We start from the raw sequence: 27,592 nt of genomic DNA, 5'->3' as shown, positions 1-27,592 counted from the left end.
TTCTCCCTACACAGTATTGCTTAGTTTGAAAGTAATGTGGGTTATCAGTGGAGTCTGGGTGTGCAGATGACAGCAACTGGTAATTTAAGGTTTCATTTAGCATTTAGTGTCCCATCCTCCTCACTGGACAATGCTACACCCCTGTGTAGTTGCTCTCTCCCCCTTTCTCTCTGTCTACTCTCTCTCAATCCCCCTCGCATTCTCCCCCTCTCTTAACCCACTCTCTTTCCCTCTTCCATCTCCATTCTCTCTCAATCCCCTCTCTTTCCTTCCATTCCTTCTCTTTCCATCTCTCTCATCTCCTTTCTCTCAACCCGCCCCCCCCCCCCGGATAGTTATGTCTTCTTTCCCTTGGTGATTAATGTTACCAACCTGTGTGTAAATGGACCTACAGAGGTAATAGGTAACTGTCATCCATATCATTCTCTGACTACAAGCTTACTGAACAGGTAAAGTGATCCTAGAGATCCTCACTGCCTCTCAGGTGACCTGACAAAGTTCTGTTCTAAGGCTGGGGGAATTAATAGCAGTTTGTGTGTTTGTCGGTCTCATCCAAGCTGATTATATTGGCTGCCTCCATTGTCCTCTAGGGCTYTAATATGAATAACAAACACACACCACAGCTGGGCAACAGACACCTACTGCCTTCTCCCTGAATATGCATTAACACACACACACACAGCATGGGCTATTGTCTCTCCATCTAGCCAGGGACCGGAGAGAGGGAGAGGGGGAGGGGTGTTACCATAGTAACAGGAGTGACAGAAGGAAGAGGTGGCCTGGCTTGTGACTGCCTTCTGGCCCTTATTGAGGAGGTGATGGCTGTCACGTGTGTGTGTGAGGGGAGGGGGGCATTGTATTAACACACACACAGTATACTAATAACAAGATAACTAATGTAAAACATACTGTGTCCGTAAAACGTATATAGGGTAAAAAGTATAGAGGTTAAGAACTTTTGTGAAAGCGCACAGTTTGAAAGATATGGCAAATAGAAATCAAACCARATGGACATCCGAAATAGATGGGAGAGGTTGAGGAAGGACTGAAAACAAGCAAAATAAAACTATTGTAAAATAGACTATGTCCATAAAATGTATATAGTATGTATAAGCTGGAAATGCAGGCCTAAGCGTTGTTGTTCACTAGTTTGCTCCAATTGGGGGAGGGGTGATAGGGTTGGAGGGTAATAAAGGAAAATATACATTTAAAAAAATTATAAATATGCATGTATGTGTGTGTGTGTGTATATATATATACTGTATATGCCCAAAAATATATGGGCGATTGGAAGTGACGCAGACAATTACATTGATGGAAAAATATATAGTGCCTTCAGAAAATATTCACACCCCTTTACTTTTTCTACATCTGACGTGTTACAGCTTGAATTTAAAATGGGTTATTATTATGGAGATGTTGTGTCACTGATCTACTGTTTGTCCAGTATACAAAGTMTTATGTTTGGGTCAAATCCAATACAACACATTACTGAGTACCAATCTCCATATTTTCAAGCATAGTGGTGGCTGCATCATGTTATGGGTATGCTTGTAATCGTTAACGACTGGGGAGTTTTTCAGGATAACAAAAGAAACGGAATGGAGCTAAGCACAGGCAAAATTCTATAGGAAAACCTGGTTCAGTCTGCTTTCCACCAAACACTGGGAGATTAATTCCCCATTCAGCAGGAAAATAACCTAAAATACAAGGCCAAATCTACGCTGGAGTTGCTTATCAAGAAGGCAGAGAAAGTTCCTGAGTGACTGAATTAGTTTTGTCTTCAATTTACTTGAAAATCTATGGCAAGACCTGAAAATGGTTGTCTAGCAATGATCAACAAMCAATTTGACAAAGCTTGAAGAATAAAAAAAATATTAAATGGACAAATCTGCTCAATCCAGGTGTGGAAAGCTCTTGGAGACTTCCCCAGAAAGACTCACAGCTGCAGAGTATGCGAGTGGAGKGGAGCTGGAGCAGTGTAACCAATTTGACTGGAGCACAGAGTGGTATTTCCAAAGGCTGGAGCGTCAGCCTTCTTGCCCGCTCCAATGTTGTGTCAATAGCGCTCCAGTAGCACCCACTTCATGAACTCAGGGCATGCCCGTCCCAGCATGCATCTGTAGTCTACTTGTGTGCTGCTATAGCCCCWTGCTTTAGTTACTGTCATGGAGTTTACTACATATTTTCATAAAGAAGCTGATAAAACACACAGGTGCAAAATCAAGGTGACTTACAAAGATGACGACCAAGCGCAAGAGAGGGAGTGCGGTGATGTAGTGTCCACAAAGAATCATTGTGGAACCTGAAAAGACACATCCCGAAAGCATGATGGTGTACTTACTACATGCATATGCTAAAAGAAARGATCAAGGTCAGTAGCTAATTAAGTGTGTCCTTGTAGCAAAGTATTTATAAACAAAAACATCTGATCTCTTAAAAGTTTATTTAATTTCTGTTCTATTGTCTATACAATAGGTCATAATTGATTTTGGGCCAATATGCCTGGCATATTCCAATTTAACAAGGAGCTTTCCGTTTTGATTGGGTTATTTTGCGTAAAAACCTTTAGGCCTACAGTACCAGTCAAAAGTTTGGACACCTTCTCATTCAATGGTTTTTCTTTATTTTTACTATTTCCTACATTGTAGAATAATAGTGAAGACATCAAAACTATGAAATAACCCATGTGGAATCATGCAGTTACCAAAAAAAGTGTTAAACAAATCAAATTATATTTGATTTGAGAATCTTCAAAGTAGCCACCCTTTGCCTTGATAGCAGCTTTGCACACTCTTGGCATTCTCTCAACCAGCTTCATGAGGTAGTCACCTGGAATRCATTTCACTTAACAGGTGTGCCTTCTTAAATGTTAATTTGTGGAATTTCTTTCCTTCTGAAWTCGTTTGAACCAATCAGTTGTGTCCAGGTTGGAGTGATATACAGAAGATAGCCCTATTTGGTAAAAGACAAAGTCCATATTATGGCAAGAACAGCTCAAATAAGAAAAGAGAAATTACAGTCCATCAGTACTTTAAGACATGAAGGTCAGTCAATCCGGAAAATGGCAAGAACTTTGAAGGTTTCTTCAAGTGCAGTCACAAAACCGTCAAGCGCTATGATGAAACTGGCTCTCATGAGGACCGCCACAGGAAGGGAAGACCCAGTTACCTCTGCTGCAGAGGATAAGTTCATTAGAGTAACCAGAAATTACAGCCCAAATAAATGCTTCACYGAGTTCAAGTAACAGACACATCTCAACATCAACTGTTCAGAGGAGACTGTGTAAATCAGGCCTTCATGGTCCAGTTGCTGCAAAGAAACCACTACTAAAGGACACCAATAAGAAGAAGAGACTTGCGTGGGCCAAGAAACACGAGCAATGGACATTAGACCGGTGGAAATCTGTCCTTTGGTCTGATGAGTCCAAATTTGAGATTTTTGGTTACAAMCACCATGTCTTTGTGAGACGCAGARTAGGTGAACGGATGATCTCCGCATGTGTGGTTCCCACCGTGAAGCATGGAGGAGGTGTCATGGAGTGGGTGTGCTTTGCTGGTGACACTGTCTGTGATTTATTTAAAATTCAAGGCACACTTAACCAGCATGGCTACCACAGCATTCTGCAGCGATATGCCATCCCATCTGGTTTGCGCTTAGTTGGACTATCATTTGTTTTTCAACAGGACAATGACCCAACACACCTCCAGGCTGTGTAAGGGCTATTTGACCAGGAAGTAGAATGATGGAGTGCTGCATCAGATGACCTGGCTTCCACAATCACCCGGCCTCGTCCCAATTGAGATGGTTTAGGATGAGTTGGACCGCAGAGTGAAAGAAAAACAGCCAACAAGTATTCAGCATATGTGGGAACTCCTTCAAGACTGTTGGAAAAGTATTCCAGGTGAAGCTGGTTGAGAGAATGCCAAGAGTGTGCAAAGCTGTCATCAAGGCAAAGGGTGGCTACTTTGAAGAACCTAAAATATATTTGGATTTGTTTAACACTTTTTGGGTTACTACATGATTCCATATGTGTTATTTAATAGTGTTGATGTCTTCACTATTATCCTACAATGTAGAAAATAATAAAAAATAAAGAAAAACCCTTGAATGTGTCCAAACTTTTGACTGGTACTGTACACATACCGTGGGGAGAACAAGTATTTGATACACTGCCGATTTTGCAGGTTTTTCTACTTAGAAAGCATGTAGAGGTCTGTACTTTTTATCATAGGTACACTTCAACTGTGAGAGACGGAATCTAAAACAAAAATCCAGAAAATCATATTGTATGATTTTTAAGTAATTAATTTGCATTTTAWTGMCTCTCCGTTCCTTCTTAGGCTCCCTGTCTGGCTCCTGACCTATTTAGAGTGTTTAGATGCTGTTTAATATGACATGTAGGCTATTTGAAATTGTGAGCGGTTCTTACATTCACCTTTTCATGTTTATTCAAATACTTGTCATTCAAATCATATGGTTTGGTTTCCATACTTCAAAACCAAATGGTAGGTCCAGGTAGTCACAAAAATAGATGGGTGTTGGTTCAATTGTGAATGGAGCGAATTTGGAGCAGCAGTTTTTCCCTGTGAGTGCAGAGCGGTTGGAAAGGACATGGGGCACCAGAAGCACAGCTCCATGAGTAATGAGCTGGATTTCCTACAACTCCACTCACATACTCTGCCAAAGGTGCTTCTACAAAATATTGACTCAGGGGTGTACTTACGTAATACTAATGTAAATGTTTGTATTTCATTAGCAAGATTTTCTAAAAACATATTTTTACTTTCATTATGTGGTATTATGTGTACATGGGTGAGAACAAAACACTATTCAACCCATTTTGAATTCAGGCTGTAACAAAAACAGAGAGAGAAGATTTTGAATTATGTTGCTTTAATTACTTAACACTACTTTCTACATTTGCCATCTATAGTTTACAATAGGAATACGGTTTATACTTGATCTAATAAATGGAACTGTTTGGAACAACCATTATTATTTTCAGTACTCTCATTGAACTAGATAGCATTCAGTGTTATAAAAGTTACTCAAGGCCAGGAACTGCATATAACAAAGAGCAAGGGGATCCACCTCTAGCAGAAAGACTATTTCAATCAAGAAACCTCACATTCCCGCTCTCTTTCTGTCTCACTCCTAGGGGAATGCTGAAGACAGACAGAAAAAGGAATGTGGCCATCATAAAAGAGAGGAGGTAGGTAACCTAGGTAACGGTCGAGAATGTTTGATTCGGGGGCGACTAGCCTGCGTGCACACGAGGAGTGAAACAGAGGAAGAAAAACTGTTACCTCAAACAAGTAATTCACACATGCACAAAGCCAGCACCACTCACCCAGTGCATCACTGGGGCCAAGCTTCCTGCCATCCAGGACCTCTATACAAGGCGGTGTCAGCGGAAGGCCCTAAAAATTGTCAAAGACTCCAGCCACCCTAGTCATAGACTGTTCTCTCTGTTACCGCATGGCAAGCAGTACCGGAAGGCCAAGTCTAGGTCCAAGAGGCTTCTAAACAGCTTCTACCCTCAAGCCAAAAGACTCCTGAACTTCTATGCATAGTCACTTTAACAACTCTACCTACATGTACATATTACCTCGACTAACCGGTGCACCCGCACGCTGACTCTGTACGGGTACCCCTTGTATATAGTCTCAATATTGTTATTTTACTGCTGCTCTTTAATTATTATACTTTGATTTCTTATTCTTATTTTTTGTAGGTATTATTAAAAAAAATCTCAAACTGCACTGTTGGTTAGGGCTTGTAAGTAAGCATTTCACTATAAGGTCGACACTTGTTGACTGAAAGGTTTACGCTTGACCTATGATGCGTCATTGCAGGTGATTAAAAAAAACACCTGAAGAGAGGAGCGCGAAATGCTGACGGCATATAACAAGTATAGGACAAAGCGAGGTAGGGGAGGAAGATGAGGAGAAAGATAAGAGGAAGATAATTAAACAAAGATGCCCCCGCACATATGACACCACCKGTTCCCCTGAGGACAGATTGCATTGTCATGTCTGAAGACAGCACTGAGGTCTCTGTCACTAACGTGCCAATTACTAAGCAACCAGGCATCTACACTGAACAAAAATAAAAATGCAACATGTAAAGTGTTGGGCCCATGTGTAGGTCATGAGCTGAAATACAAGATCCCAGTCATTTTCCATACACACAAAAAGCTTCTCAAATTTTGTCCACAAATTTGTTTATATCCCTGTTAGTGAGCATTTCTCTTTTGCCAAGATAATCCATCCGCCTAACAGGTGTGGCATATAAAAAAGCTGATTAAATAGCATGAGGGGGACAATAAAAGGCAACTCTAAAATGTGCAGTTCTGTCACACAACAATGCCACAGATGTCTCAAGTTGAGGGAGCATGCAATTGGCATTCTGACTGCAGGAATGTCCAACAGAGCTGTTGCCAGAGAATTCAATGCTAATTTCTCTACCATAAGCCACCTCATTTTAAGAGAATTTGGCAGTGTCTCCAACCACAGACTACGTGTAAAGCATTGTGTGGGCAAGCGGTTTGCTGATGGTGGCAGTGGGGTTATGGTATGGGTGGGCATAAGCTACAGATAACGAACACAATTCCATTTTATTGAAGGCAATTTGAATGCACAAAGATACCGTGGCGAGATCCTGAGGCCCATTGTTGTGCAATTCAGCTGAAAACATCCGTTTGTCCATGGCCTGCATACTCACCAGACATGTCAACCATTGAGCATGTTTGGGATGCTCTGGATCGACATGTGAGACAGCGTGTTCCAGTTCCTGCCAATAATCAGCAACTTTGCACAGCCATTGAAGAGGAGTGGGACAACAACTCTTTGTGAAGGAGATGTGTCGTGTTACATGAGGCAAATGGTGGTCACACCAGACACTGACAGGTTCTGATCCACGCCCCTACCTTTTTTTTCAAGGTACTGTATCTGTGAGCAACAGATGCATATCTGTATTCTCAGTCATATGAAATCCATAGATTAGGGCCTAATGAAAGTATTTCAATTGACTGATTTCCTTATATTTACTGTAACTCAGTAAAATCTGACATTGTTGCATGTTGCATTTATATTTTTGCTCAGTGTACAACTGGGGTAAGGTGTTTAAGGTCAAACATATTACGTCCTTTTTTGGTGCAAAGTATTTCAAAAATAATGTATGCTTTGCTTTGTTTAATTGGATGCAAACATCTTGAAGCTACAGCATGCATGTTCAATCTTTCCTATTGTTTGCAGTGATTTGTCTTAAGGTCTTGTAGTTGACAATAAAGTCTCCATTCTATCCCGTTGTCTTCGTCTTTCTAATCCGGTGACCAGGCTCCCAGTCTTCAAGATGAATAAAACCCCCTGCTTCACTGGACATAATAATAGGGAACATCCTGCTCCCCCCCACCCCAGGGAGTTGGTCTTCAGGCTCAGGGGGAGTGTCCCTGTCTCTCTTCCCCAGCAGGAGGCGGCATGCTGGGCCATGACCTACCCGGATGACGGTTCCCTGGTCCTGAAGGCTCCACGCTTCTGGAGCATCTGTCTCAAAACAACTCCACACCACAGAAAGTATGCGCTCGCGTACCCCCTTCACCATGGTGATGGTCTGATTTGGCCACATACTGTAGGGAGAGAATGTTTCCAAATGGAAAAGAGAAATTGAAAAGCATTTCCATTTGACAAATTCTATTGGTTAAAAAGAAAAAATATCCCTTTTCCTTCTTTAATGCCCACTGAACACAACCTCTTACAATGTAACGTCCTTGGTGATTTGACCCTTGTGTGAAAGAATATAATGTGACATTGACGCCTTTACTTCTTATACATTGAACTTTAATTGTAAGTCTCTGTTCATGAATTGTGGTCTACAAGGCGCTAGCATGGCAGTAAATACCAGACTAATCTTTCAATCACAAGCCCATTTATTTGCAAAACAACAAAAACTAAAACTAACAAGATAAAATCAAAACAAATTGAGGGTTGCAAACCTCTGGGCTAGTTTCTTGCCCATGAACAAGACCCCTTTTGATACCTGAGCTTGATACAAAACGGAGTCACAGTCCAGGTCTGCAGTGTTGTACAATGATGTTTAAGTCTCTATAAAAAAGGTTCTGTATGAGTATAAACATTATGTACACCTTGTAGGTGGGATCTCAACACAGCATGAGGAAACAGTTTGCCAGATATCAGATTGAGAAAATGTCATATTTCCAATACAACTAAAAGAAACTCGAAAAAGGCAATACGTTCCTGGCTGACAGTTCTTCCTATCAAATCCTCAGCTCTAGCTCCTTTTATGATTTTTTGGAACCCATCCATAAAGCATCCTTGCCACATTACACTTCCCACCGGAACAAAGAATTGCTCCTCCAACTACCTCTACCACGCTCTCAATCTATTTCTCAACGTCAACCCACTTTTTTCATGAATATTCCCTGAATATTAATATATGTCATCAGGTTGACTCATTGATCCTGCTGAGTGAGACCCCACTGTGGCTTTAAGCAGGGGGTTAAGGGTCAGGGGGATTAAAGGTCAAGGGTCACTATGAGGGGGGGTCATCTCCGTGGATAGCCTTGTACTTGGTCATCTCTTCTGGAAACACCTTCCCCAGCTCAGAGATCAGCAGGCTCTTGAATTTCTGCAACCAAAGACAGAACAGAGGGGTCAGAGGTTGAAGCTGTAGATTATTTACTGTTATTTAGTCTGGATCTTTATGGTTCTGATGGTGTTATACTGTATATGCTTAGGACACATCTTAGAATGCATTATTACAAAAAAWAWATATATATATATATTTCTATTTAACTAGACAAGCCAGTTAAGAACTAATTGTTATTTACAATGACGGCCTACCGGGGAACAGTGGGTTAACTGCCTTGCTCAGGGGCAGAACGACAGATTTTTACCTTGTCAGCAATTAATTCCAGCAACCTTTTGGTTACTGGCCAAACACTCTAACCCACTAGGCTACCTTATAATCACACCCTAATGCATTGTACCAGAAGGCTTTGACTAAAGTGTAACCAAGACTATTTGTCATCAAGTAATTTCCTCAATGTACTGATCTTCAATTTCTAGGCCGTTATTAGGCTTGAATCTACTGCCACTTACCGTCATGGTGTCAATCTTTCCTTTGACCTGCTCGTTCTTGGCCAGGGCCCTTTCCAGACACTCCTTAGTGTACAGCTGGGGGTTACGCCCCTGGTCTATGTATCTGACAACACAAGACAAAACATTACATCAGCTGAGTTAGGCTGAGGGTCTGTGGCCAAGTGGAGATCTGAGGGAGAGAAAGTGCTGGTACATAGTTGACTGTCCTTCCGTTATGCTCACCGTAGTCTAGCGTGGCCATCCTCCGAAAACTAATCTCGTTGACTTGACTATTAGAAGTCTGGAGAAATTAACTATTGGATTTTGCATTTGAATGAGAGCAAGGGATGGGCATTTGAAACGCACTTCACTATTCAAATAATATATTTTTTGGGCTATCCGGATAGTCAAAATGCATGCCTTTCCCTAATGTCAATAAGCCTTGTCTATTGCTGTTTAGGTTAGTAATTTCTGTCTTATTTCACTGTAGAGCCTCCAGCCCTGCTCAATATGCCTTAGCTAGCCCTTATGTTCCACCCCCCACATTAGAGGTCGACCGATTAATCGGCAAGGTCAATTAATTAGGTCCGATTTCAAGTTTTCATAATCGGTATTTTTGGAGGCCGATTATGGCCAATTATATTGCAATCCACGAGGAGACTGCGTTGCAGGCTGACCACCTGTTACACGAGTGCAGCAAGGAGCCAAGGTAAGTTGCTAGCTAGCATTAAAATGATCTTATAAAAAACTATCAATCTTAACATAATCACTAGTTAACTGCACATGGTTGATGATATTACTAGTTTAACTAGCTTGTCCTGTGTTAAATATAATCAATGTGGTGCCTGTTAATTTATCATCGAATCACAGAATACTTAGCCAAATGGGTGATGTAACAAAAGTGCATTTGCGAAAAAAGCACAATCGTATCATCAATGTCACAAGTTATAACCATAAACATCAATGCCTTTCTTAAAATCAATACACAAGTATATATTTTTTTAAACCTGCATAATTCGTTTAAAAAAATTCATGTTTGCAGGCAATATTAACTAGGGAATTTGTGTCACTTTGCTTGCGTTCAGTGTAAGCAGAGTCACGGTATATGCAGCATTTAGGAACGACTGGCTCAATGCGAACTGTGTGAACCATTTCTTCCTAACAAAGACCGTAATTAATTTGCCAGAATTTTACATAATTATGACATAACATTGAAGGTTGTGCAATGTAACAGCAATATTTAGACTTAGGGTTGCAACCCGTTCGATAAAATACGGAACGATTCCGTATTTCACTGAAAGAATAAACGTTTTGTTTTTCGAAATGATAGTTTCCGGATTTGACCATATTAATGACCTAAGGCTTGTAATTTGTGGGTTTATTATATTATAATTAAGTCTATGATTTGATATTTGATAGAGAAGTCTGACTGAGCGGTGGTAGGCAGCAGCAAGCTCATAAGTGTAGCGTGGTTCGTTCTGCGTTGTGTACTTTTAATTAGGACACTGCCACAACTGGAGGTCTGCTGGTTGAATTATTTTTATTTGCCCTGCACACGAAGCAGCTCTCAGGCACCTTGCTAGCCAAAGGTCAGGCAAAAGAGAACAATAAGGGGGTACGGAAATACAGATAACCCGCGATGGGCCAAACCAAAATATACAAAACTTTTACAATCACGTGTTATGTACAAAATTGATATGAAAAAGTGTTTGTTCACCAAAAAATAACATTAGCTATGCAGCTGTAATTAAATTTAAAAAACACACAGAATTATTATTATTATCAAATTATTAACATCCCCTCTTGACCTGGACTATTTGAATTGGTCCTTGTGTGCAACTTGGTACATAATCTAGGGGAACAACATCACACTGATACATAAGCATTCATTCAAACAGCACTTTCCTGCATTTGAGAGCAGCTCTTCGCAATGCTTGAAGCACAGCTCTGTTAATGACTTCAAGCCTATCAACGCCCAAGATTAGGCTGGCAATACTATAGTGCCTATAAGAACATCCAATAGTCAAAGGTATATGAAATACAAATGGTATAGAGAGAAATAGTCCTATAAATTCCTATAATAACTACAACCTAAAACTTCTTACCTGGGAATATTGAAGACTCATGTTAAAAGGAACCACCAGCTTTCATATGTTCTCATGTTCTGAGCAAGGAATTTAAATGTTTTTAAATGGAATTTAACCTTTTTTACATGGCACATATTGCACTTTTACTTTCTTCTCCAAAACGGTTTTGCATTATTTAAACCAAATTGAACATGTTTCATTATTTATTTGAGACTAAATAGATTTTACTTATGTATTAAGTTAAAATAAGTTTTCATTCAGTATTGTTGTAATTGTCATTATTACAAATACATATATAAAAATCGTCCGATTAATCGGTATCGGTTATTTTTGGTCCTCCAATAATCTGTATCGGCGTAAAAAAATCATAAATCGGTCAACCTCTACCCCAACTCTACCGCACCTGGCTTAAAATGGTGCCTCTAGAGACCTCTAGAAACCTCTCTCATCATCACTCAATGCCTAGGATTACCTACTCACATCCTACCATACCCTTGTCTGTACAGTATGTCTTGAATCTATTCTACCGCGCCCAGAAAGCTGCTCCTTTTACTCTCTGTTCCGAAACCCACGAGACAACCAGTTCTTTWAGGCTTTAGCCGTTCTCTTATCCTACTTAACCAGGATCTCTATCTTCCTCTGGTGATGTAGAACTTAACCCAGGCCCTGCAGCCCCCAGCATCACTCCCATTCCCCAGGCGCTCTCATTTGTTGACTTCTGTAACCGTAAAAGCATTGGTTTCATGCATTTTACCACGGCTGGCCATGCTTTTCACCTGGCTACCCCTACCCCAGCCAACATCTTCACACCCCCTTCCAGGATACCTGCTTCTCCACCCAAATCCAGACAGTTGATGTTCTGAAAGAACTGCAAAATCTGGATCCCTACAAATCAGCTGGGCTAGACAATCTGGACCCGCTCTAAAATTATCTGCCGAAATTGTTGCAACCCCTATTACTAACCTATGCAACCTCTCTTTCGTATCGTCTGAGATCCACAAAGATTGGAAAGCTGCCGCGGTCATCCCCCTCTTCAAAGGGGGAGACACTCTAGACCCAAACTGTTATAGACCTAAATCCATCCTGCCCTGCCTTTCTAAAATCTTCGAAAGCCAAGTTAATAAACAGATCACCGACCATTTTGAATCCCACCGTACCTTCTCCACTATGCAATCTGGTTTCCAAGCTGGTCATGGGTGCACCTCAGCCATGCTCAAGGTCCTAAACAATATCATAACGGCCATCGATAAAAGACAGTACTGTGCAGCAGTCTTCATCGACCTGGCCAAGGCTTTCGACTCTGTCAATCACCGCATTCTTATCGGCAGACTCAATAGCCTTGGCTTCTCAAATGACTGCTTCGCCTGGTTCATCAACTACTTCTCAGAGAGAGTTCAGTGTGTCAAATCGGAGGGCCTGTTGTCCGGACCTCTGGCAATCTCTATGGGGGTGCCACAGGGTTCAATTCTCGGGCCGACTCTTTTCTCTGTATATATCAATGATGTCGCTCTTGCTGCTGGTGATTCTCTGATCCACCTCTACGCAGACGACACCATTCTGTATACATCTGGCCCTTTTTTGGACACTGTGCTAACAAWCCTCCAAACGAGCTTCAACGCCATACAACACTCCTTCCGTGGCCTCCAACTGCTTTTAAATGCTAGTAAAACTAAGTGCATGCTCTTCAACCGATTGCTGCCCGCACCCTCCCGCATCACTACTCTGGACGGTTCTGACCTAGAATATGTGGACAACTACAAATACCTAGGTGACTGGTTAGACTGTAAACTCTCCTTCCAGACTCACATTATGCATCTCCAATCCAAAATTAAATCTAGAATCGGCTTCCTATTTCGCAACAAAGCCTGCTTCACTCATGCCGCCAAACATASCCTCGAAAAACGGACTATCCTACCAACACTGGACTTCGGCGATGTCATTTTACAAAATTACAAAATAACACTCTACTCAGCAAACTGGATGAAGTCTATCACAGTGCCATCCGTTTTATCACCAAAGCTCCATATACTACCCACCACTGCGACCTGTATGTTCTCGTTGGCTGGCCCTCACTACATATCCGTCGCCAAACCCACTGGCTCCAGGTCATCTATAAGTCCTTGCTAGGTAAAGCCCCGCCTTATCTCAGCTCACTGGTCACCATAGCAACACCCCCCCCTCCCCCGTAGCACGCGCTCCAGCAGGTATATTGCACTGGTCATCCCCAAAGCCAACACTTCCTTTGGCCACCTTTCCTTCCTGTTCTCTGCTGCCAATGACTGGAACGAATTGCAAAAATCTCTGAAGCTGGAGTCCGATATCTCCCTCTCTAACTTTAAGAATCAGCTGTCAGAGTAGCTTACCGATCACTGTACCTGTACACAGCCCATCTGTAAATAGCACACCCGACTACCTCATCCCTATATTATTACTTACCCTCTTGCGCTTTTGCACCCCAGTATCTCCACTTGCACATCATCATCTGCACATCTATCACTCCAGTGTTAATGCTAAATTGTAATTATTTTCACCTCTATGGCCTATTTATTGCCCTACCTCCCTACATTTGCACACACTTTCTACTGTGCTATTGACTGTAAATTTGTTTATGTGTAACTCAATGTTGTTGTTTTTGTTGCACTTCTTTGCTCTATCTTGGCCAGGTCGCAGTTGTAAATGAGAACTTGTTCTCAACTGGCCTACCTGGTTAAATAAAGGTGAAATAAAAATAAATAAATAAATGTTTAAAACTTCAATGGAGATTTGCTTGCGACGCTCTGCTTGTTTCTGCTGGTGGGAGAGGGGCGAGAGAGGAGAGGAACCGGTGTGTGCGGCACCAAGGGAGGGAGAGGAAAAAAGTTGCCAAATCCAACTCCCGCTAATTATAGAAACGTATTGCTTGTAAAGAAGCTAGCAAACTACAGTAATAGTAGTTACTAATATACTTGTCTTCTTGCTCAGTTGTGCACCGGGGCCTCCCACTCCTTTCTATTCTGGTTAGAGCCCGTTTGTGCTGTTCTGTGAAGGGATTAGTACACAGCATTGCCAAGAAACTGAAGATCTCGTTCAATTTCTCGCATGGAATAGCCTTCAATTCTCAGAACAAGAATAGACTGACGAGTTTCAGAAGAAAGTTCTTTGTTTCTGGCCATTTTGAGCCTGTAATCAAACCCACAAATGCTGATGCTCCAGATACTCAACTAGTCTAAAGGAGGCCAGTTTTATTGTTTCTTTAAATCAGCACAACAGTTTTTAGCTGTGCTAACATAATTGCAAAAGGGTTTTCTAATGATAAATTAGCCTTTTAAAATTATAAACTTAGATTAGCATACAATGTGCCATTGGAACACAGGAGTGATGGTTGCTGATAATGGGCCTCCGTACACCTATAAGCCATAAATTCAGCCGTTTCCAGCTACAATAGTMATTTACAACATTAACAATGTCTACATTGTATTTCKGATCAATTTGATGTTATTGTATAGGACAAAAATGTGTTTTCTTTCAWAAACAAGGACATTTCTCAGTGACCCCAAACTTTTGAACGGTAGTGTATGTAAATAAAGGAATTTATTTACATTTTTTATAAATTGGAAAACATTTATAAAAACCTGTTTCCGCTTTGTCATTGTGGGGAATTGTGTGTAGATTGATGAGGTGAAAAGAAATACTTTCATCCAATTTAGAATAAGGCTGTAACGTAACAAAATGTGGAAAAAGTCAAGGGGTCTGAATACTTTCCGAATGCACTGTAGCCATATAATGTGTAGGCTATTGTTATTTAATCTTAAATCATCTGGGTAAGTGCATTTGCTTAGTAAGGGTTAAATTAAATAAAACTAAGTGACATACTTTCTCCAATTAGGCTACTTTCAAACAGTTTCAGACTGAAAAAAAATAAGGAAGTGACGGGATTTCACGATAGCATAGCCTGCAATACAATAAATCAGAAAAAACTATGGCTGACTTGGTGGGAAAGAAAAGCACATCTTCGCCTGTTTGGCAGTTCTTCAGATGTAGGTTGAATGATAAAAGGTGAGCAAGCACACCTGACCCAAGTCACTTACAGAATAGCCAACAGATCATCAGGGTAAAGGGTACATTCCCTAGGTGGCAAAGGTCCGGATGGATATTTTCATYTATCGGCGTAGTAACAAACCCCTACCTCCCAACATTACAGTTTTAAAGCTAATTTCCAGCAATTCTACACATTTACCAATGTCTCTAAACAGGATCAAATAAAATAAAAAATCCTCAGCAATCTAACGTAAACTCACTCACTTTTGTACATCGCCTTGGTCCGTACAATTGCCCTTATTTTAGCGGCCCAAAAACGTAATACTTCCAGATCAACTGTAATGTCAATACCATTGTAAGGCACAATTTCTCCCCTTTCCAACACAATCAATGGCATGAGCTCCACGTTGCCCGTTTCTGCATAATTCAACAAGGTAATGAGCTCCGTCAGGTCTTTTTAAAAATGGCGGGTGGGGAAGCGAAACTAATGCGTGATAGTGAGAAGGACAGATGTGGGAAAAATGCTTTTTTCCCCACTCGATCTGTCCAACTTATCACCTTATCGCCTCTAAAATGTAAATAAAACACTATAAAGAGTGTATATAATGTGTCATTACATACCTATTTGAAGGTTTGTGTCGAATTTGAATCAGGTTTTTAGTGCGGTGCTAAAGTGATCTTCAGAAGTAAAYAGCGGCTTTGAGAGTCATGATCACATGCAGTGATGACGCAAAAAATGACTAGGTATCCCCCCCTTCCCCCGTCACTGTCCATTTATTGTTTTTAAATGATGAGAGAAGTGCTACACCTGGTGGAGAGAGATTGTAAGACAGAAATACTTGCTTTATGCGTGCTGTACGTTACGGCATGACACGTCATGATGTAACGGAGGGTCAGTTTTTTCAACTCCAATACTAGAGACATTACCATGTCGATCAACGCTTGATAGAAACGTAGTTCACACCCTAGATTTTGAAGTCAACACAGTCGCTACAGTCCCATTAGTTTTCTTTGCAACCTCGTTTGAATGTCGCGGTTACGCACATTTGTACGGAATGGGGTGAGTTTACRTTACACACAATAGCCCATAATGACAAAGCGAAAACAGATTTTTAGAATTTTTTGTWTTCAGCCCCTTTGCTATGAGACTTGAAATTAAGCTCAGGTTCATCCTGTTTCAATTGAAAATCCTTGAGATGTTTCTACAACTGGATTGGAGTCCACCTGTGGAAAATTACATTGATTGGACATGATTTGGAAAAGCCCACAACTGTCTACACTACCGGTCAAAAGTTTAAGTTTACTCATTTAATTTTTTTCCCTTTTGACTATTTTCTACATTGTAGAATAATAGTGAAGGCACCACAACTATGAAATAACATATGGAATAATGTAGTAACCCAAAAAGTGTAAAACAAATCAAAATATATTTGAGATTCTTCAAATAGCCACCCTTTGCTTTGATGACAGCTTTGCACACTCTTGGCACTCTCAACCAGCTTCACCTGGAATGCTTTTCCAACAGTCTTGAAGGAGTTCCCACATATGCTGAACACTTGATGGCTGCATTTWCTTCACTCTGCAGTCCGACTTWTCCCAAACCACCTCAATTTGGTTGAGGTCGGGGGATTGTGGAGGCCAGGCACTCCATCACTCTCCTTCTTGATCAAATAGCCCTTACACAGCCTGGAAGTGTGTTGGGTCATTGTTCTGTTGAAAACAAATGATGGTCCCACTAAGCCCAAACCAGCTGTGATGGCGTATCGCTGCAGAATGCTGTGGTAGTCATGCTGGTTAAGTGTGCCTTGAATTCTAAATAAATCCCAGACAGTGTCACCAGCAAAGCACCCCACATCATCACACCTCCTCCTCCATGCTTCAAGGTGGGAACTATACACGAGGAGATCATCTGTTCAACCACACCACATCTCACAAAGACAGTGGTTGGAACCGAAAATCTAAAGTTTCGACTCCAGACCAAAGGCTAAATTTCCACAGGTCTAATGTCCATTGCTCATGTTTCTTGGCCAAAGCAAGTATCTTCTTCTTATTGGTGTCCTTTAGTAGTGGTTTCAATTGGATAATTGGACCATGAAGGCCTGATTTACGCAGTCTCCTCTGAACAGTTGATGTTGAGATGTGTCTGTTACTTGAACTCGGTGAAGAATTTATTTGGGCTGCAATTTCTGAGGCTGGTAACTCTAATGAACTTATCCACTGCAGCAGAGGTAACTCTGGGTCTTCCTTTCCTGTGACGGTCTTCACAAGAGCCAGTTTCATCATAGCACTTGATGGTTTTTGCGACTGCACTTGAAGAAACTTTCAAAGTTCTTGACATTTTCTGTATTGACATTTTCTGTATGTCTTAAAGTAATGATGGACTGTCGTTTCTCTTTGCTTATTTGAGCTTTTCTTGCCATAATATGTACTTGGTCTTTTACCAAATTGGGCTATCTTCTGTATACCCCCCATACCTTGTCACAACACAACTGATTGGCTCAAACGCCTTAAGAAGTAAATAAATGTTTAACACTTTTTTTGGTTCCTACATTATTCCATATGTATTATTTCATAGTTTTGATGTTTTCACTATTATTMTACAATGTAGAAAATTGTAAAAATAAAAACAGTTGACAGTGCATGTCAGAGCAAAAACCAAGCCATGAGGTCGAAGGAATTGTCTGTAGAGCTCCGAGACAAGACTGTGTCGAGGCACAGATCTGGGGAAGGGTCCCAAAACATTTCTGAAGGTCCCCAAGAACACAGTGATCTAGTGAACTAATCCCCAGTTTACAATTGGCTCATTCATCCCCCTCCTCTCCCCTGTAACTATTCCCCAGGTCGTTGCTGCAAATGAGAACGTGTTCTCAGTCAACTTACCTGGTAAAATAACTGTAAAATAAAAAAATAAAAAAAATCATTCTTAAATCGAAGAAGTTTGGAACCTCTAAGACTCCTCCTAGAGCTGGCCTCCCGGCCAAACTGAACAATCGTGTGACAAGGGCTTTGGTAAGGGAGGTGACCAAGAACCTGATGGTCAGTATGACAGAGCTCTAGAGTTCCACTGTGGAAATGGAAGAAACATTTAGAAGGACAACCATCTCTACAGCACTGCACCAATCAGGCCTTTATGGTAGTGCGGCCAGAAGGTAGCCACTCCTCAGTAAAAGGCACATGGCAGCCCGCTTGGAGTTTGCCAAAAGGCACCTAAAGACTCTCAGATCATGAGAAACAAGATCATCTGGGCTGAAGAAAACAAGATTTCAGCCCAAAGACTTAAGGCCAAGCGTCATGTCTGGAGGAAACCTGGCAACGTCCCTACGGTGAAGCATGGTAGTGGCAGCATCATGCTGTAGGGATGTTTTTCAGCGGCAGGGTCTGTTAGTCAGGTTCGAGGGAAAGATGAATGGAGCAAAGTACAGATCATTGATGAAAACCTGCTCCAGAGAGCTCAGGACCTCAGAATGGGGCAAAGGTTCAGCTTCCAACAGGACAACAACCCTAAGCACACAGCCAAGACAACGCAGGAGTGGCTTCGGTACAAGTCTCTGAATTTCCTCGAGTGGCCCAGCCAGAGCCCAGACTTGAACCCCATCAAACTTCTCTGAAGAGAACTGAAAATAGCTGTGCAGSAACACTCTCCATCCAACCTGAGAGAGCTTGAGATGATCAGCAGAGAAGAATGGGAGAAACTCCCCAAATACAGGTGTGCCAAGCTTGTAGCATCATACCCAAGAAGACTTGATGCTGTAGTCGCTGCTTCAACAAAGTACTGGGTCTGAATACCTGGGTAAATGTAATTGCATTTGATATATATATATATTAGCAAAAAAAATCTAAAAAMCAGTTTTTGCTTCGTCATTATGGGGTATTGTGTGTAGATGTATGAGGGAAAAAATTATTTAATACATTTCTGAATACTTAATGAAGGCAATGCAGGATAAGCAAAAAAAATCTGTCAAACCTTGAAAGACTTTTGCTTGTACAAATGTAGGTTATTTTCATACTTATTTTGTTTAGGCTATTTAACAGCTTTCAGAAAGTATTCATACCCCTTGACTTTTTCCACATTCAAAATTGATTACAATTGAGATTTTGTGTCACTGGCCTACACACAATACCCCATAATGTCAAAGTGGAATTGTGTTTTTGGAAATGTTTACAAATTAATWACAAATCAAAAGCTGAAATGTATTGGGTCAAGTATTCAACCCCTTTGTTATGGCAAGCCTAATGAGTTCAGGAGTAAACATTTGCTTAACAAGCCACATAATAAACTGCATGGACTCACTCTGTGTGCAATTGTGTTTAACAGCTTTTTTTACTTCCTCATCTCTGTACCCCACACTTACAATTGTGTGTAAGGTCTCTCAGTTGAGCACTGAATTTCAAACACTGATCCAACCACAAAGACCAGGGCGGTTTTCCAATGACTCGCAAAGGGCACCTATTGGTAGATRGGTAAACATCTTAAAAAGCAGACATTGAATATATCTGAGCATGGTGAAGTTATTAAATGACCATTTCGATGGTCTATAAATACACTCAGTTACTAGAAAGATACAGGCRTCCTTCCTAACTTAGTTGTGTCATGATGTTGTTGGCCTGAGTGGGGGAGGTTTATGACCCCCATAAATACCTTTCCCCTTTTTCCTCTCTCTACTCTACCGATGTGACTATTGAAAATCCCTTGGTTAACGTTGAGAGAGAGTCCGGTGACATCAAAAGATGGGAACGGAACCATATTTCGGTAATCCAACCAGCTGAAAATATGCGTTGGTACTAAATGAATATGATGCCAGATCAGTTGGCGTCTGAGACATTACTGATGATAGGACGACAAACTGTATCTTGGAAAATCTACACATTCAAGTTTATCAGATTCACATGGAATTGTTGTGCAATTTAAATGTTTAAATATGAAACTATTTGTGAAAAGATTAAATGTAATTTTAGCTTCCAAATGAGAGAATTGGGTTTTCATGAGTGAACTATGCTCAACTCAGTGGCCCTGCCCATGTGAACAGACATTGGTTATAAACTATGAAACRCGCTCTTCTCTCCCCTCCTATATATAAAGCCCTAGACGAAAATTTAACTTTCTGTTCCGAGGACGTTAGGGCGACAGTCCTACGTTAAAAGGGCTCAGATAATAAGCTGTTCCAAGGACGTGTGGACTTGAGGTCCCCACGTTGAAAGGACAAAGACAACCTACAGAACTAAGCCAACCTTAGAGAACTTAACAAAATTAGCATCGAATTTCAATGTGAAGGTGACGACCTACATGCCGGAAGGATGAATTTCGATTATACCAGCCAGAATATAGCATGAGCATATAGCATGSCAACTTGGTATGAACTTTGAACTCTTATTCATAATTAAACCAAATTTTGTATTGCTGATTCAACTTGTTAGCCAGGGTTTGTGAAGATAACCAAGAATTTACAACTTTCAGATGAAACKAAATAAGGTGAGGATTAAATATTGACTGCTACAGAYGTAAAAGATTACTAGGTCTTTAAGAGTTTATTCGGAAGATAACAGCTCTATAAACATTCTTTCGGRRTGCCCCGACTTTCTAGTTAATTATCTACCTGATTAGCTTAAATCAGGTAATATTAATTACAGAGAAATGATTTTATAGAATAGCATGTCATATCACTTAATCCGGCATAGCCAGACACGACAGTTGCCAGAGAGGAAGGAAACCGCTTAAGGATTTCACCATGAAGCCAATGGTGACTTTAAAACAGTTAARGTATTATGAGTGTGATAGSGGAAAACTGAGGAAACTGTAGTTACTCSACAATACTAAGAATGACAAGGAAGCCTGTACATAATACAATTATTCAAAACATGCATCCCGTTTGCAATAAGGCACTAAAGTAAAACTGCAAAAAATGTGGCAAAGAAATGAACTTTATGTCCTGAATAAAAGCGTTATGTTTGGGGGCAAATCCAACTCATCACTGAGTATCACACGTCATACTTCCGGAGACACCTGAAACCCCACCTCTTTAAGGAATACCTAGGATAAAGTAATCCTCCTAACCCCACCCCTCCCCCTTAAAAGAGTTAGATGCACTATTGTAAAGTGGTTGTTCCACTGGATTTCATAAGGTGAATGCACCAATTTGTAAGTCGCTCTGGATAAGAGCGTCTGCTAAATGACTTAAATGTAAATGTAAATGTCATATTTTCAAGCATGATTGTCGGCTGCATCATGTTATGGATATGCTTTAAAATCGGCAAGAACTAGGGAGTTTAAGATAAAAAATAAACTGAATAGAGCTAAGCAAAGGCAAAACCCTGGAGAAAAACCTGGTTCAGTCCATTTTCCAACACACTGAGAAATTCATCTTTCAGCAGGACAATAACCTAAAACAAGGCCAAATCTACACTGGAGTTGCCTACCAAGACGACATTGAATGTTCCTGAGTGGCCTAGTTACAGTTTTGACTTAAAATTGGCTTGAAAMTATAAGGCAAGAYGAGAAAATGGCTGTCTAACAACGATCAACTTGACAGAGCTTGAAAAAATGTTTAATGAATAATGTGCAAATATCACACAATGCAGGTGTGCAAACCTCTTAGAGACTTACCCAGAAAGACTCAACTGTAATCGCTGATTCTAACATGTATTGACACAGGGGTGTGAATACTTATGTAAATTAGATATTKCATTTTCAATACATTTWWWAAAAATCTAAAAACATGTTTTCACTGTCATTATGGGGTATTGTGTGTAGATGGCGGAGAAAAAAAAGGTGTATATTTAGGATTTTTACAGTTCGATAGGGAAAAAGGCATAGCCTAAAGATAATAGGCTCATTCATTTTTAGCCTAAGCCAATGTTCATTCAAGTGCTAGAAAGAATGTTACARGCAAAACGTCAGTATAGGGACAAAGTGGAGTCGCAATTCAACAGCTCAAACACGAGACTTGTGGCAGGGTCTACCGACAATCACGGACTACAAAAGGAAAACCAACCATGTTGCGGACACTGACATCTTGCTTCCGKWGAAGCTAAACACCTTTTTCGCCTGCTTTGAGGATAACACAGTGCCACCGACGCAGCCTGCTACCAAGACCTGTGGGCTCTCCTTCTCCGTGACCGATGTGAGTAAGACATTTAACACGATGCAATCGCCATCGCACTCTGCCCTATCCCATCTGGACAAGAGGAATACCAWTGTAAGAATGCTGCTCATTGACTACAGCTCAGCATTCAACACCATAGTACCCTCCAAGCTCATCATTAAACTCGAGGCCCTGGGTCCTGGACCTGACAAGCCACCCCCAGGTGGTGAGGGTAGGAAACAACACCTCCACGTCGCTGATCCTCAACACTGGGGCCCCACAAGGGTGCGTGCTCARCCCCCTCCTGTATTCCCTGTTCACCCATGACTGTGTGGCCACGCACGCCTCCAACTCGATCATCAAGTTTGCAGATGACACAACAGTAGTAGGTTTGATTACCAACAATGACGAAACAGCCTACAGGGAAGAGGTGAGTGCTCTGGGAGTGTGGTGCCAGGGAAAAACCTCTCACTCAACATCAACAAAACAAAGGAGATGATCGTAGACTTCAGGAAACAGCTGAGGGAGCACCCCCCTAATCCACATTGACGGGGCCGCAGTGGAGAAGGTGGAAAGCTTCAAGTTCCTCGGCGTACACATCACTGACAAGTTGAAATGGTCCACCCACACAGACAGTGTGGTGAGAAGGTGCAACAGCGCCTCTTCAACCTCAGGAGGCTGAAGAAATTTGTCTGGGCACCTAAAACCCCTTACAAACTTTTACAGATGCATAATTGAGAGCATCCTGCCGGGCTGTATCACCGCCTGGTACAGCAACTGCACCGCTCGCAACCGCAGGGCTCTCCAGAGGGTGGTGAGGTCTGCCCAACGCATCCCTGGGGGCAAACTACCCGCCCTCCAGGACGTTTACAGCACCAGATGTCACAGGAAGGCAAAAAAATCATCAAGGGCAACAACCACCCGAGCCACTGCCCGTTCACCCCACTATCATCCAGAAGGCGGGGGTCAGTACAGGTGCATCAAAACTGGGATCGGAAGACTGAAAAACTGCTTCTATCTCAAGGCCATCAGACTGTTAAATAGCCATCAGTTACACATTAGAGGCTGCTGCCCATACACATAGACTTGAAATCACTGGCCACTTTAATAAATGGAACACTAGTCACTTTAATAATGTTCACATATTTTGCATTATTCATCTCATACTGTATTCTATTCTAATGTATCTTAGTCTATGCCGTTCTGACTGCTCGTCCATATATTTATAGATTCTTAATTCCATTCCTTTACTTAGATGTGTGTATTGTTGTGAAATTGTTAGATATTACTGCACTGTTGGAGCTAGAGACGCAAGCACTTCGCTACACCCGCAATAACATTTGCTAAACGTGTATGTGACCAATAAAATTTGATTTTGAGCTAAATAATAATTTGTTTATCTTTTATATGAATGCACAATTCATAAGTTATTGAAAATAATGTTTGAGACAACTCAGACACTGACTCATCATTCATTTATTTTTTGTTYGCACTTTTTGAAAGTGCTGCTGCGGGAGCTTATGTCTGATTGCCTGTTGCGCAATTCAAGGACATTAATAAACACTGACAATATTTCTATAATAAACACTGACAATATTACAAATATTAGTTTATAATTTTAACTTGTCAAAGTAACATTTACTGCAACTTATTGACAGTAGCCTGTGTGTTGGCATATATGGCTGTTTGGTTTGCAAGGAGGGATTTTCTGACGGCACAATTTACTTTGCAAACACTTTGGTCAAGTAACGCAGAAACGTACCATGTGTGTTTATACTTCCTATTCGATTAGTCTATCTTGCAATTATTTGTTCTCTCTYTCATAACTATASTATGTTTTTATTTAGGCTATTTTCAAACAACTGTCTGAGTTGGAACTCTGTTAGGCCTATAGGTTAATTTGATGGTTGATCATGAAAGAGTAGGTTATGCCTAWGCCAAAAAGTCATATTCAAATCGAATGGGGATTGGGGAGAAAAAGGGAAATTACAATTTTAAAACAATAAGCCAGACAACGGAGTGTCCGCTGTAAAAGGCCCATGATTATCAGACATTGGAGGGGGRAAAAACCACTGTAGGCCCCGTCTGACAATTTGCACTGCTTTGGATCTCTCCTCTCTTTGTACAATCTACATTGTCCTCTTGCATTATGCTAAWATTCTAACTACCTCATATGTATTGAACATTTAGGCTATGGGAAAAAGGGAATAGGCCAATTGGCATGTCGCCCTGCTGTGTGCTCGTTGGTAAAATCGTCCAACCCTAGTGGCAATGTGTCACTAGTTTCCATCATCTTCCTGAGTGAGAACTTCCCCAGGCTTTCAAAAGTAAACTAGAGATCTAGACAAGGAAAGTGTATGTTTAAGTTGGAACATCTACTCACTCAAAAGCCTCGAGAGGAACGTTAATCTCATGTAGCTGCTGGCGACATTTCTCAATGTCCTGCAGTCCCGTGATCATGTAGTTTCTGAAATGCACAGGAGTAGAGACGTTTCAACAACTAGCAGGCAAAATCGTCAACCACAACTACCATACAACTAACTTCCTACCTCAACATGACTGTCAGCATTTAACCTGTTCTGTAAACTGGTCATCTCTGTATACCMGTCGCAAGACCCACTGGKGGATGCTTATTTATAAAACCCTCTTAGACCTCACACCTCCCTATCTGAGATACCTACTGCAGCCCTCATCCTCCACCTGTTCTGACAGCCACATTCTGTTAAAGGTCCCCAAAGCACACACATCCCTTGGTCGCTCCTCTTTTCAGTTGACTGCAGCTAGCGACTGGAACGAGCTGCAACAAACACTCAAACTGGACAGTTCTCTCTCTTCATTCAAAGACTCAATCCTGGACACTCTTACTGACAGTTGTGGCTGCTTTGCGTTATGTATTGTTGTCTCTACTTTCTTGCCCTTTGTGCTGTTGTCTGTGCCCAATAATGTTTGTACCATGTTTTCTGCTGCTGCCATGTTGTGTTGCTGCTACCATGTTGTTGTCATGTGTTGCTATCACGCGATGTTGTCTTAGGTCTCTCTTTATGTAGTGTTGTGGTGTCTCTTGTCGTGATGCGTTTTTTAATCCCAGTCCCTGTCCCAGCAGGAGACCTTTTGCCTTTTGGTAGGCAGTCATTGTAAATAATAATTTGTTCTTAACCGACTTGCCTAGTTAAATAAACGTAAAAGAGAAAAACTATGTGCAGTCTTTTATACCCTTTTGTGTGTCTATGACCGCGATGTGCAACTTTAGTCCTCGGGGGCYTGGTGTCACTTTTTCCCCAGTCCCAACTAACACGCCTGACTCCATTTAATCAACTAATTATGATCTTCCGTTTTTTAAATAAAGTGTGACACCACTCCGGCCCCSGAGGACTGGAGTTGCCCATCCCTGGTCTATGACATTGACTGTACTAACTAGCTAGCTAACTTAACTATGTGGAGGCTAGCTAGCATTGGTTAACCATCATTTTACTTTTGTAAACAACTCTAGTGTATTGATAACTTGGGGAGTTAGTAGTAACATATTTAAGTGGCTAGCTATGATGGCTAGTAATACTAGAAACACCTAGCTAGCTAACTGGCATCACTTACAGTTTTTGGTTGAGTCCTGTTTGACTGCTAGGTTGAAAGTCGCTAACGATAATTCCCATCTGTCGAATATTTTCAACGAACTTCTCGAGATGCTCCTCGAGGTTATCAAATTTCTCAGCCATGTCTCCAACAAAACGTTATGTGTTCATTTCTCATAAACATAAAATATTTGTGGAAATATAAAATACCAGACAAAGCCTTTTGTCAATTCATCACAATGTTAATCACTTCCCAGACCCCCATGGGTCGTCACTAGTTACCACAGCCACAAGGTGATCATTAAGGCTAAACCCCGCCTATTTCTAAAATGTATCTTCTTAAAATCTGATTTTAAAACTAACCTTARCCCCAACATTACCCACACTGATAACCTCATGTCTAACCTTAAATGAATARCAAAAAGCACATTTTGTTTTCATACATTTTTACGATAACGCCAATTTTGACTTTGTGGCTGTGGTAACTAGTGACAAACACTCCCATGACATACTGCTTTCCGCAAGGGTGAGAACCAATCATTGGCGAATGTGTAGTTGCCGTAGCGACAGACTGCCGTCTGCAGCTCAAGATTATCGCAAAGCGTCGTGTTCTGAAATATCGATACATTGTTGCAACTAACATTAATTTTTAAATGTATCATCCTCACCGTGCATGTGTAATACAGTGAATGTGCCTGCATTTATGTATAGTTTGGTGGACAATGTTATGTAAATGTTTTCAATTAATAAAAGCAGTGCAGTGAAACATTAAAATATACAAAATATAAAATAGAGTAAGATAYTTTGTAGGCTACTTAAGACAGCCTGTTTGAAGCCACTTTGTAATATAATAGCCTTAACATTAGGCTATAGGCTACACTAAATATATCCCCACCTCTCTTGTCCTGTTAGGATAGAACATAGACATGAATAAGCTACAAAATAATTTAGAGGACCAGTTATTTCAGTTTTGGAATTGGAATTTGGTTTAGGGTAAAGTAGGCATGAGTGGRACACTTTTTGGTAGATCGCTATGAAGACAATCAAAATCAGTTTACCCCTACTCTAGTGATGCTAATTTCAATTAAGGTCTTATCTAAATGTTTATCAAACAACTTGAAAATGTATTATTCAGTGGATGCTACAACCACTAAAAGAACATCAGACCCATACTTTTGCTAAAGCATGGCTTTCAGTGTTAGTGGGACACTTTAGTAAATTAACTGGGACACTATTTTTCTCATTGGAAATACATTAGTCTTCCACTTGACCTCACACTTGTCATGAACTCATCAATAAGACTTTGTAGAAGCKTGTAGATAACACACTCTGTTTTTACAATTTTGTGACAATAACCGTTTAAAACAAACCTCTCCATGCCATTAGAAAATGTATTTGGAGACATTCAAAGCTCTTGGTGAAAATCTACCTAAAGGAGTCTGTACAGCTTTTACTTGATCCTGAAACACCTCTACTATCCCCCAAATCTGTCAACGTTCATAGATGTAGACTCTTTTCTGTCCACCATTTCTTACATGTCAGGTGCTTGCTTCCTTTCTTTCTTTTCCTACCCTTATTATATCCCCTGATTCCTTCAACCGTCATCATATGATGTTTATTTACTATATAGCATCTAAAATCGATTCAGAGATTTTATGAACAACTAAAACAACATATTTCAGTGTATTTATAGAATATCTAATGAAGGGAAATACATTTAAATTGATTAAAGGTTTGTT

The 27,592-nt window shown here is 40.8% G+C and overlaps 1 protein-coding gene across 1 annotated transcript; it reads right to left on the bottom strand.

The window, feature by feature from the left end:
- Positions 1-7,912: 7,912 nt before the first annotated feature.
- LOC111955296 (mediator of RNA polymerase II transcription subunit 10) lies at positions 7,913-26,142 on the bottom strand. Its single transcript, XM_023975490.2, has 4 exons — positions 25,876-26,142; positions 24,668-24,751; positions 9,123-9,225; positions 7,913-8,649 (listed from the first exon to the last, which is right to left on the bottom strand). The coding sequence occupies exons 1-4, from the start codon at positions 25,995-25,997 to the stop codon at positions 8,554-8,556; spliced, it is 405 nt and encodes a 134-aa protein (XP_023831258.1). The 5' UTR covers positions 25,998-26,142; the 3' UTR covers positions 7,913-8,553.
- Between the last annotated feature and the right edge of the window lie 1,450 nt (positions 26,143-27,592).

Source organism: Salvelinus sp. IW2-2015, linkage group LG30 (assembly GCF_002910315.2).
Source record: "Salvelinus sp. IW2-2015 linkage group LG30, ASM291031v2, whole genome shotgun sequence".
NCBI classification, from domain to species: Eukaryota; Metazoa; Chordata; class Actinopteri; order Salmoniformes; family Salmonidae; genus Salvelinus; species Salvelinus sp. IW2-2015.
Note: the sequence above shows the minus strand (reverse complement) of the source record. Positions and strands in the feature narration are given on the sequence as shown.